This window comes from Podarcis erhardii, assembly GCF_964252035.2.
Source record: "Podarcis erhardii genome assembly, chromosome: 13".
In the NCBI taxonomy this organism is placed as follows: Eukaryota; Metazoa; Chordata; class Lepidosauria; order Squamata; family Lacertidae; genus Podarcis; species Podarcis erhardii.
This window is the reverse complement of record NC_138502.1, coordinates 38047241-38059806: the sequence shown is the minus strand read 5'-3', so window position 1 is coordinate 38059806 and position 12566 is coordinate 38047241. Positions and strand designations below refer to the sequence as shown.

At 43.5% G+C, this 12566-nt stretch overlaps 1 protein-coding gene across 7 annotated transcripts in view; it reads left to right on the top strand.

Moving 5' to 3' along the window:
* The window catches only part of ZNF385C (zinc finger protein 385C), a 160172-nt gene that overhangs the window by 28902 nt on the left and 118704 nt on the right, over positions 1–12566 (top strand). Inside the window, exon 1 of one of the 7 annotated variants that reach the window (XM_081837912.1) lies at positions 10130–10497. The exons of 5 other annotated variants lie outside the window; for them this stretch is intronic. In XM_081837912.1, coding sequence (XP_081694038.1) covers positions 10332–10497 — 166 coding nt within the window. In that variant the 5' untranslated portion in view covers positions 10130–10331. Of the gene's footprint in view, positions 1–10129; positions 10498–12566 lie in introns of those variants that run through there. One more of the 7 variants, XM_081837910.1, reaches the window with a different exon arrangement.

Here is a 12566-nt window from a genome sequence, read left to right as displayed (position 1 = left end):
GCAGACACTGCTCTCATCAGAGTGGCTAACAGTAGATGATAGCAGAAAAATCAATTGCAGAAACAGGGAAGCTGGCTCAACTTAAAATGTGATTTCTCTCTCTCTAGGTATTTTAGAATACTCTGCTAATAGATACCTAGCAGGTACCTTCTGTTTCAACTTCTAAATGCTTGCTGAAAACTTTTCTATTCTGTCGGGCTTATGCATGCATTTTCCCTCAATAGTTTGCTAATTTCTCATTTTAACGTTTTAATATGTTTTCTATGGCATAGTTTTATGTGCAATTGTTGTAAACAGCTCTGTTTTTTTTTTAAAATGAATAGCAGTATAGAAATATATATTTTATAAATAAACAAACAAACAAACAAAGGAGGGCCCCTTTCTTCTCCTCCTTGCTTGGAGCATTAAGCTGCTCTGGATAAAAAGCAAAGCATCTCTCAAGTCCTGTGTGCAGAGACAGGAAAATGCTACGGGTGGGAAGGAAAGGCGAGAGCTCTGCCTAAATCCTTAGAGATTCCAAGAGACTGAATGTCAAGAGGAAAGGCCCTGTTGGAGTGGAGAGAAATGCCAGCCTTTTGAGTCTGTTGGAGAGAGAGGGCAGAAACAAAATTCAGCAGCTGCACAGAAACTGGTGCTGAGGAGACCTTTTGCCATCGGCTGCAAAGGCACTGTCATCTGAGCAGAAGATTGCCAGCCAAGTCTCGTGTCTGTGAGGTGTGTCTGCCATCAGGGGAAAGCAGCCAGCTGGGCCCAGCTGCTACAAGACAGAAGCAAAACCAACCACAGCCAACGCCATGAATGAGTGTGCACACCCATACAATTTCTCGCTCTGTGGAATGTTGTAAAAGTGAACAACAAGGGGCATCATCATCTCATTTTCTGTCTTCAGACTATGGCATCCACAAGATGGAGGTAATGGCAGACGTTGGCTAACTCAAGGTTTGCAGAAATCTGTAGGTAAATCCCTAAGGGCAGAACCCCTCAAATAGTTCATTAAGGTGTGCTCAGTCGCCAGAGAATACTGATGGACGGGGGTGTGGAATGGAATGCAGAGGAATCACTGGATTCTGAAACATCAGCAGCCCTACACTGCAACATTTTCCTGCAGATTCTACAGGCAGTGGCCATTTTAGTCGCGCCCAATTGTTGTGCGATTACCAAGGCCTGGGTCCTTTTGGACCCGGAAGAGGGCAGAATGGGGGTAGAATGGGGCTTATATGTTCTCTGCTGGCATCCATAGGGTCCGAGAATGTAACCCCGCATCACCACCTGTACTTTTTATACTCTGTGATTTTAAACAATAAACACATTTGTAAAGTTGGGTTATGAGTCAGAAGCAGTAGTTTAGATGTAGTGAGTGTTATTTTTTCCTAGAAACAGAGCTGCCAGAACTCACCCTGAACACCTTCTCTTATAATGGCAATGGTGCTCACCTGAGAGGTGCCAGAATTGAGTGCCAGCGAGTTCTGACTGGAAAAAAAACCCTGGATGTAGTTATGTTCTTTGGTAACTGATACACCATACTAATGTTTGCTTATCCTAATGCTGATTTCTTTGTCCGAAATAAAGCTAATCCATATTGTGAAGTGTGGTTGAAGTAGGTGCTGTAAAGATTTCGATACACACCCAGGGAAGTATTGAGAACCAAAGTACTTACACCCTACATAAAGGGAATCGTTCCTGGGCAACTTGCCTTCAAGCTGCTTGCCTGTTTTTACAAAGTGGTAATGGTACAATGTGTGTGTGGGGAGGGGGAAGTTGGCCATTTGTACGTCTTGGGCTCTGGCACATGACTGGCCTCATAACGCTAGACTGTAAATAGTACTGGGTTAGGAGAAAGCTGCTTACTTGTTGCTAGACTCGATGTTGCATCGGTGACCTATGGAATCTCTGATAAGCTACCCAGATCGTATCTAGCAAGGCAGTTAACACCAGTGTGGAAAATAACTGTGTAATCCATCTCCCTGTTGCCTGTCAGCTGGAGGAACACTCTGCCTCTCAAGATTGCTCCGCAGCCGGACCCAGCCTTGCTTCCTTGACTGTACTAAGCCTGCAACGCTACTCTGGTACACACCAGAGTGCTGATGCGCACATGGGTCGCACACATCTAATTTTTCCATGTGTGCTTTTGTTCATGTTCATCCACACCTGAGCACTTTTAGTTAAACTCTCAATAATTCCTGTCCACACTAGCAGGTGGTGTTTAATGGGATATATTTGCACTGTTTGTTGTTGTTCCTTCCCCAACTTCACTTGGTATTTTCCCCACTTTCCCTGAGTTCCAGAAACTCGAGCTCCGTTACGGCACAGGTATTTGTCTATCTGTGTGGGTGGCCGATTTTCCATTTCTGTTTTTGAGGTATTAGTTTTCTTATCTATTAGACTTGTACAAAACAAAGGTTAAAGAATAAAAAACCCACGTGTCATTGCTAAACACACCAAGGAGCACCTCTGGAACAGAAGTAGGGCATGTGGAATCTTTCTGCGTTCTCTGCAGATTGGGAAAATCTGAATTAAATGGAGGGAATGTGCAGGCTGTCACTTAGGGCTTATCAGGTGCGCTAACTCCAGGGGGCCAAGGTATCTTTTCCCCCTCCTCAAAATCTCTGGGCAAGGGGCTGGGTCCCTCCAGTGTTGAGGGGTTGGAGGAGACTCCTGATGGTTGGCCTTCCAGACCGTTGGTGACCTCCAGTTGCATGTGTGATGTGCATCATCACGCATCCAGCACTCTGGGACATCCCTCTGATGAGTCCAGTGCACTGGTGCTGCATGTGAAATCACATTTATGTGATGTCACACATGTGCAACAGGCCCCCACAATGTTGGGCACAACTCAGCGCCTCGGGCTTATCGACGCTTCCTCTAGTTCTGCTGCTTCCCCCTGGGGAAAACTGCTCTTTAGTGCTCAATCGGAGCAAAGGGCAGTTGGATTTTCTGCAGATTGATGTTTGCTCTGAATCAACATTAAAGAGCGGGTTTCCCTTGAAAAGGAGCGGGGCATGGGGAAACCCACTCAGACCTATGCCTAGAAAGTGTGGGTCAAGCAGAAAACTGCTTGCACACATGCTTTCTTCTAGGCACGGCACAAGCAGAAGTGTGGGTGAGCCCTTGAATAAGAACAATGTTGTTTGGACTGTGTGGAAAAAAAACCACACACGAATTGCGTCAAATCTACTTTAAACTGCAATGGTCCAGTGCAGCAGTGGGGGGTGATGTACCCTGCCGGCTATGAGAGCCCTAGAAAGAAATAGCCCTGTTTTGGAAGGGGAGCATTTTTGCTTGTGCACTGTCCTAGGTTCAATCTCACACCTCTTGGGTTAAAAAATCCAGGTGGCAGAGCTGGGAAATAGATCTCCTTGGCCTGTCCCAACTGAGGCTTCTTCAGCTGGGTTTCCAAATCACAGGCTGCTCAGTTCAACAAGGCTTTCACCTCCTCTCGATAGGATACTATGCCGTGTTCTGCTTCAGCTGCATTTGAGAGCTTTCCAGGTTTCCTTCAAGGGCTTCCATCTGATGCTGGGATTGCTGTCAGGCCACTCTGACCTCTCAGAAGTGCTATTAGTTGCTCCATCTTGGCCACTTTACCGGCTTGCAGTTTCTCTCCACAGGAAATGTTTGCCTTGCATTTCCATTGTGCTCAAAGAGACTTGTAAGCAGTGGTAAAATCATACAAGTTAACAGTAAAATGCAACAAAATACAGTACAATACAATGAAACGACACAAAGGAGCAACAGTAGTAAAAAGCGGCAGGTAAGCAGGTGTGGTGCTGTGGGATGCGGGCGGCACTGTGGGTTAAACCACAGAGCCTAGGACTTGCCGATCAGAAGGTTGGCGGTTCGAATCCCCGCGACGGGGTGAGCTCCCGTTCCTCGGTCCCTGCTCCTGCCAACCTAGCAGTTCGAAAGCACGTCAAAGTGCAAGTAGATAAATAGGTACTGCTCCGGTGGGAAGGTAAATGGCGTTTCCATGCGCTGCTCTGGTTCGCCAGAAGCGGCTTAGTCATGCTTGCCACATGACCCGGAAGCTGTACGCCGGCTCCCTCGGCCAATAAAGCGAGATGAGCGCTGCAACTCCGGAGTCGGCCACGACTGGACCTAATGGTCAAGGGTCCCTTTACCTTTACCGGTGGAGTGGTCCTGTTTTGGACCTGTTCAGCCAGCCTGAAACAAGATCCATGCATCTTCAGGAGGGTGGGGAGGAAAGGAAAATAGCACTTTTCTTTCCTCCTCCCCGATGCCAGCCTTCTCCTGCGATATAGCTCATGGAGAAGTCAAAATGCTAATTGATAAATATGAGTTCATCCTTTCTTGGCTGAGGTAGCACTCTTGCAAACGCGGGTTCACAGTTAACAGTTTGATTTTAGATCTGCATCATCGTTATTATTCAGGGCTTTTTTTCAACCAGAACTTGCTGGAACTCAGTTCCAGTACCTTTCAAGGTGAGCACCATTGGCATTATAAGAGAACAAGGGAGGCGTTCATGGTGTGTTCCAGTGCCTCTTTTTCTAGAAAAATAGCCATTATCATCATCATCATTATTTCTGTTCCTCCTAAAAAAGTTCGGGGCAGCAGGTGTTGAAATGGTAAAGCAATACTATTAAAAGTAAAACCATATTTAAAATATATAAAAAACATGCAAAACAGTCAGGTGCTCTCACATCTGGGAAAACTTTCTGACAGTAAGAGCTGTTTGACAGTGGAACAGTCTCCCTTGGTAGGTTGTGGGCTCTCCTTCCTTGGAGGTTTTAAAACAGAGGTTGTATGGTTGTCTGTCATGGAAGCTTTAGCTGAGATTATTTCATTACAAGGGATTGGACTAGATGACTCTCGGGATCCCTTTCAACTCTATGATTCTTTGAATTAACAATGGGCTCATCCAGACTTCCACTTGTCCTGCTGCTTTCCCCAGGGAAAACTGACTCTTGATGTCTATTGGCTTTTCCGTGGATTGACATTTGCTCCGATTCAGCGCTAAAGAGCGGGTTTTCCCGGGGAAAGTGGCAAGGCAAATGGGAAAACCTCCCAGGTCTGTTCTTCTTATGCACAGAACAAGTAGAAGTGTGGACAAGCCCAATTCCAAAGTTGGCAGAACAGTATCTATCAACTATTGAACACCTGAGTGAACAGAGCTGTTTCTAAGTTCTAACTGGATGTTAAGAATGAGGGACACAGATACACCTCACCAGTGGAACAGGGAACTGGCTCCAATAAGACTGTGCCACAAGTCAACACCAACCAAGGAACCACCCTTGGTGGCACTGCCAAAAAGGCTTTGCTTGCCAATCTTGGGACCTAAACTGATTGAAACTGGAGGAAGCACTGTTTTTTGTACTTGAATTGTACTGACACCTTGAATTGAGCCCGCTACCTCACTTGCAGCCACTGTAGTGCTTTCAGGACCAGTGGAAAGCTTCTGTATAAATGTTTTAAATAAGTAATATCCCAGCCCCAAGAAACCTCAGCCTCGTTGCTCAAGATAGATTGCATCTCTTTTGGGCAGGAGGCAAGTCGCTTAAGGACTCTCTGTACAGCACCTAGCATAGTGTTGATGCTAATAAGTGTGTGTTTATAGAAGTAGGTAAGTGAGCCTCTAAGATGAGCTGGGCTAAAGGTGAGGAGTGCTGAGAAATATTATCACTATCGGTGAGAGCAAGGTGGAGAGTAGAACTTTAAAAGCCCTGAGTCATACATTTTAACGCCCATCTAATCATTTCTGGATTTATGTGCCGGTCACCAATGAAGGTCACACATCTTTATTATGCTGATGAGAGCAAGCCAACTCCAGCAGGTTCCAAGCGAGCTGATTGCCATCTTGCAGGAGGTCTGAGAGATTTAATTTCGGGAATGAAGTGTGTGTATGTATTCTTGTAGCAGCTGAGCCAGAGCATTTGCAGGAGCCCAGCTTGCATGGTTGGCTAAATCAGGTTGCACGCCCACCGTCTATTTTAAGCATCAAATGGCGTGGATGTTGGGAAGTGCGCCAGCGCCATCAATTGTAAAAGTACTGTAGCAATCAAAAGGTTCTGTCAACAGAAGTGCTTGCAGTTGACTGCATTCCTGGCAGGAGGAAGAAGGCTTCAGCCCAACTGTTCCTTGTCTCCTTAGCTGAAAGAAATGCTAAGTCATATTTGTGTTTATGGGTGATAGTCACATACTGTGAATGGTTTGCAAACACCCTTATGGTTTCCTAAGTGGAAGTTGTATTTTGCCACCAAATTAACATTTTGCAGCGAAAGCGGCTTCAGCAGGGTTTTCAGAGCTGATTCGTGATAATCCACCCCTGCTTCGGTTAACCTAGGTTCTTGTGAACACACGGTATGTTTTGTACTCATTTGAGAAACAAAAGCTCACACCTTTTTTAAAAATGAAGCTCTATTCTATACCAGTTAACCCTCTTTTATCATCCGTGTGTTTATTATAGGAGACCTTTGCATCTTCAGATTAGCTTGCTTTTCTCATGAAAATAACATTGGGCAGATCACTTGTTGTGGAAATAGTAGCATTAATAGTAGTCAATTACTGCTAGTAATTGTTGGCACCTATCACACTTCTCTGAAATCTCTCAGCTCCATTCACCTCACAGAGTGTTTGTTGGGGAGGAAGGGAAAGGAGAATGTTAGCCGCTTTGAGACTCCTTAAAGGGAGTGAAAGGCGGGATATCAAATCCAAACTCTTCTTCTTCTTCTTCTTCTGTCTCAAGAGACAGTGGAGTCCGCCTCCAGGGGTGAAGTCAAACCACTGTGTTAGCAGCACCGAAGTGACCTCTCTGGAGTGCAAACCTGGGCAGTGTGTATGCAGGTCCAGATGACAAGACTCCCTTCTTGGTCTTGCTGATGTGGTCCAAAGGAAAGGAAAGCAATACATTTGGCGCCAGCTTGCATGCAGGAGTTGCTGGAAAGAGGCCGTCCAACCGTCTTAGGGACTCCACTTGTGTAGGGTTTACTCCTCAATCTTTGCTTCTCCTGAATATATCCTGCAAGGCAGCAGAGGTTTAGGATCAGAGTTTTCCTTCTTCTAGACAGGTTGCCTTCCCAGGTTGATGAGCCCTACCTGCCCCTCACTTCCATCTGTAGCATATCACTAATGTGTCCATTTTAGAGATTTAGCAAGAGAGGTCAAGAGCAAAAAAATGGTGCAAAGTTCCAGTATGTTTTGGACTCTCTGCTGAAGAAAGAAGGAACTCCAGGCTGTGGCATTTGCTTCCGTAATGTTAAATAGGAGTAGTTTGCCATCTCTAAATATAAGACTACAGGTGTCATGGCAGTGAATGTGTGTGAGGAGCTAGAGTCATGATCTCCTGTTTTATAAATCTGGTCTTGGTCCTGTGTTGGGGCTTGAGCAACGGTGTTCACAAGAGGGCAAGTCTTGACCCAATTAGAAAATTGGGTCACCAGAACACCAGAGTTAACCTCTGGCTCTGGCTTAATGGCTGGTCGGTTGCTGGGAAGCCTTTCCACCCCTATTGTCATTTATTCTACTTAATGCAATGGTTTTTATTCATTAATGTTGTTTATTGTAGATTTATGTAATAAATGAAGCAGTGAGATTTGTCAGGGCGAACATAGCGAAGCTCCAAGTTAAAATAACATAATAAAAATTCTAACAACAAAAAATAAAAAGGCATAAAACCCGATAAGATATTTAGCTAACATTTATTTGTTTTGCTTTTCAGTAAAAAGATTTGCATGGTGCAGGGAAAAGAAATATTTAACAAAATTTATATACTGCTTGATTGTAGTAAAACCTCTAAGCAGTTTACAAGAAATATTAAATTATCAATAAGAATCAACGATCAAACTAGATAACCACCTAGGTTCTAAGTGGGAGAGCATCTATGAAGAAGGTGACATGCCAAAAATGGAATTGTTCATGGATTGTAAACTGTGATGAGAATTATTATTTTTTGTAACCTTCTGACAAGTAACAAGTTTGTGTCTGGTCTGCTGTACCAGGCTGTATGTCATCTAGCACGCAAATTAAAGATAAATAAACCTTCTTTCCCTCTTTGGCAGCTTCCATGAGATACTCGTGCCTTTTGGTCTTTAGCTCTGCTGGGTTTATGTTTATTTTTTGCTCCTTTAGGATTTTCATTAGTAAAGTTGGGAATTAATCACATTTGTTGAGCAACAGAGCATTTGCCGCTTCCAGTTTGTTAGATGAGTTGGTGAAATGTGGTGACGGCAGCAGGGAAGGCTTCCATATAAACCAGATTCAGCATTCGTTTGTAGATGTGTTACAGAACATAATGTGTTTGCCAATAAAACCTGTTGCTGTGAATTGAGGCCAAATATCTCTAAGTAGAAAGTGTGTTTTGTCTCCTTCTCTCACCCAGTATAGGCGATAGATATGATCACGCTTCTCACCAAGCGAAAGCTGGCAGTCAAGGCTGTTGTGGGTTGTCACTTTTTATTTCCTGATTGGAAAGAATATATTTCCATAGCACGGAGCAGCAGCACACCCGTGGGATGAAAATAAATCTACTAACTTTCTTTCGAGTGTTCACAGCTCATTCTTCACCCGCTGTATCAGCTTGACTTTGCAATAAATAAAAATACACATCAGAAAGTCTAATGCCATAAATCAGTCACACGGGGACCTGTGCTTTCTCTTTCACTGAGTTCTAATGGAGAATTTGTGTCAGTGAAGGATTTCCTCCCCATGCAAATACAGTGGTACCTCAGGTTAAGTACTTAATTCGTTCTGGAGGTCTGTACTTAACCTGAAACTGTTCTTAACCTGAAGCACCACTTTAGCTAATGGGACCTCCTGCTGCCGCTGCGCCACCAGAGCACAATTTCTGTTCTCATCCTGAAGCAAAGTTCTTAACCTGAAGCACTATTTCTGGGTTATCGGAGTCTGTAACCTGAAGCGTATGTAACCTGAAGCGTATGTAACCCGAGGTACCACTGTAGTAGCTCCAAAAGAGTTGTCTTTGAGAGGTCTGGAGCAGGTGTTGAAATGGTTAATTTCCCCCTCCCAGTCTTCTGCAGCCCTGATAATTATCAACCTACCGGTGGCTGCTATGTGCATTCCTTATGCCAAGATGCATTTAACTTTGCTGAGATCAGAAGCTTTCGTTGTAGTTTTAATAGCGACAGGGGTTCCAAAGAAGATGACTAAACTATTTATGTATGCGACAACAGCAACTAGAATATTATATGCACAGAAATGGAAAGAGCAGGTTTCAATGAAGGAAGAGTGGCTTTTGAAAGTAGTGGACTGTGCAAAAATGGCAAAGCTGACAGCAGAATGAAGAGATCAAAACGAACTTTTTATAGAAGAATGGAGGCCTTTTGTGGACTATTGGAAAAAAATACCATAGTCAAATGAAATCATGGGCAGGATTTGAGATAAAAGCAGTGGAAGAAAAATGATAAAATAATTGTAATAGAGAAACTTTTGTAATAAATAAAGATATAATGAGTAGAAAAGGTGGGGTTGGGAAGTCATGAATCAGTGAAATGATTTGATATGAAGATGGTTGTGAAAATGTATAATAATAATAATAATAATAATAATAATAATAATAATAATAATTTATTATTTATACCCCGCCCATCTGGCTGGGCTTCCCCAGCCACTCTGGGCAGCTTCCAAAAAAATATTAAAATACCACAATACATCAAACATTAAAAGCTTCCCTAAAAAGGGCTGCCTTCAGTTGTCTTCTAAAAGTCTGGTATGAGAAATGAAATGAAATGATAAACAAATTGTATAGCAAAGGACTCCTTTGTTGGTGATAACCACCTAACTTAAATTCATTAGTTGGACTCACACATCAGTAGGTTCACTTTAAACTCAGGACTCAGTTTGTAATGTGGTGGAGTCTCAGAATCTGCAGGGTATTGAAACCCAATGTGTGAAGTAGTAAAGGTGCCTCTGAACATGTGCAGAGTGCACCCCCCCCCCGCAACTCTGAATAATCACATGTGAACTTAAGCAAAGGCAAATGGGGCATACATTTCAAGTACATTTCCAAGCAGTTCAAGGGGTCTTCGTTTTTTCTAGTGGCAAATATCCGCGTGTGACCTCAGGCGTGGCCTTCAGGGGATGACATGAGATGACTTCCCATCCATCTCCCTCTCTCTTATAGGTCTGATGTCAAGTGCATTCTGCGTGTTCTTGGCAGGCAAGCGATTGCTACGGTTACAAATGAGCACCAGTTGGCACCTGTTCTGCCTTGTAACCAAGTCTAAGGACTGTCGGGTTTTTCTTGCAAGCACCTTAGCTCAAAACTTTGGACTTCTTGCAAGCACCTTTGCCTGGGAAAGCTTCTCTGGCAGGGGAGGAAAAGTGGCCACTGGTTTTTAGTTCACAATATTGGAACTTGCATGGGAGGAATTCCGATCGGCAAGACAAAAACACGTCAGGAAATCTTGACCAGACCTTTGCAATTAGGGCGCTGGCTCTTTCTCCCTGGCTGTCCTTTGCTTAGACGAAGCGGAGCAGGCAGCAGCAATCAAGGGGTGGAAACGGTCAAATTTGGCATCGTTCACGGTAAGACTTTGTCCTCCTGACACAATTAGGCTAAAGATACTGAGATACTGACACATCCCCTCTTTTAAACCCTTGGCTTGAATCGACTGGGAAGTCTGATTTTAACAGCTCCTCATAGCTAGTCAAGAAGATGACTATATTTTCCTTTGCTTCTCTCTCCCCCCCCTTTTTCTTCCTTCAAGCTAAATGACCAGAAAAGTTGCCAGTTAAGAGTGCTACTAAAAATAGAATTTAAGACCAGTTTTCTCTTCTGCTGGATTTTAGCATCACAGGGAGTTTTTGCTGAGGGTCGTGTCTCCTGATCTATAAGCATGCTCGCCTGTTGTCATGTACCAAGGTGAATGAAGCTTTTTAGAGAGCTGGAGGAGCCTCTTTAAACACTGCTGGGTCAAGCCAAGGACCTGTCTAACTTCATAATTCTGTTTCCAGCAGTTCAAGGGGGGTCTTAGATTTTTCTAGTGGTTTCCAGAAAGGACAGGAAAGTGACAGCTTTGTCCTGTTTTTCTCCAGCAGAGGTATACTCTCTGTGAACATGGAAGTTCTATTTAGCTGTCATGGTGAACGTATTTGTCTAACCTGTTGTTACTTTTAAAGCTGTTAAATCTAATGGCCATCATTACCTCTTCTGGCAGCAAATTTTTTTATTTCATGCATTGCACAATTACCTTTTTCTGTTCAGAATTTACTGCCTGTCAAGTTCACTGAGTGACTGGTACTGTTGGTTTGTAGTGTTATGAACGTAAACAAAAAACCCACTCCCCTCATTCCCTTGATAATTGAATGAACCTCTAGTATCTGCCTTCAGAGTTATTTCTCTTCCCCCCACAAAAAGCCCCATGCACTCCAATGATCATTTGTAGTATACTTTAAATTAAAAATTGAAGGGGAAACTAAATGGGGAGTATTTGGGTCCTAGAAGTATGCATGGTTGTGAATCCTAAGGGTTTGAGTTTTACATCACCAGCTACCACTATGTTCCTTAATTGTGACACATGTGTTACACATTAATTGTGACACAAGAATCTGTTTCCCCTGGCATTGTAAGGGTTTGAGGGGCTACAGTCCTAACTTCACATACCTGGGAGTAAGCTGATTATTTTGCCTGCTGTGCTGTTGGTTGATGTTTGGATGCCTTAATTTGTTACGTTTGAAAATTTTATTATTGCTATATGGTGGTTTGTTTTTTAATGTACCCCGCCTTGGTGCATCCATATGGATGAAGGGAGGGCTATAGATATTTTTCATAAATAAACAAACTGAAAACAAGCCCAGTTCTCTGGGCACTTTGCAAAACTTAAAATACAAAACACAGCTTTTAAAAGCTTCAATAAAGCTTCCATTTCAATATCAAAAGGTTCAAAAAGCTGCAGCATTGATCCTCGGGCAGAACATTTTCTTGAAAACCTCCAGAGAAAGAAATTGCACAAGAAACTTATTCTACAGTAAAGTTTAAGAAGCTTTTCCTTATCTTCCCTCTAGTTCTGTCTCCCCGCATCTTTCTACCAAGGCGCATTTCTCTCCTCCTCTAAATGCACACAGAAAACCTGCTTATACTTTTCTACTGCTGGACCTGGGTTGCAGCACGTGCTCAGATCAGAAAGGTGCCTGCAGGCCTTTCAACAAAATGCCGTCTTTATCCCACTGGTTGACCAGAGACGAACAGGCTTGGAATTATTTGAATCAATACAAGAACCTGTCAATCTTTTTTAACCAGGTGTGTTAGTGCAATTGGGGCACACTGCCAAAGCAATCCTTCTTTCATAGCATATTCAATTTACAGATAGTGGGGAGGAGAGAAAGCACATTTTAATTTTTCTTATCCTAGCTCCTTTCCCTTTCAATCCATGCATATACCTGCTATTTTGCTTCCCTGGCCCTGTCTCTTTAAATCAGTTTTCCCCGGCCCAGTGCTCTCCAGGTGATTTTGGATCCCACTTAGCCCCAGCCAGCATGACCAGTGGTCAGGGACAGTGGGAGTTGAAATATACTCAGAGTCGAGAGTGTATTTTATGCTCTTTATTCAGCTCATAGTGGTGAGGAGGAATTGAAATTCCCCCAGAATGTCTGCT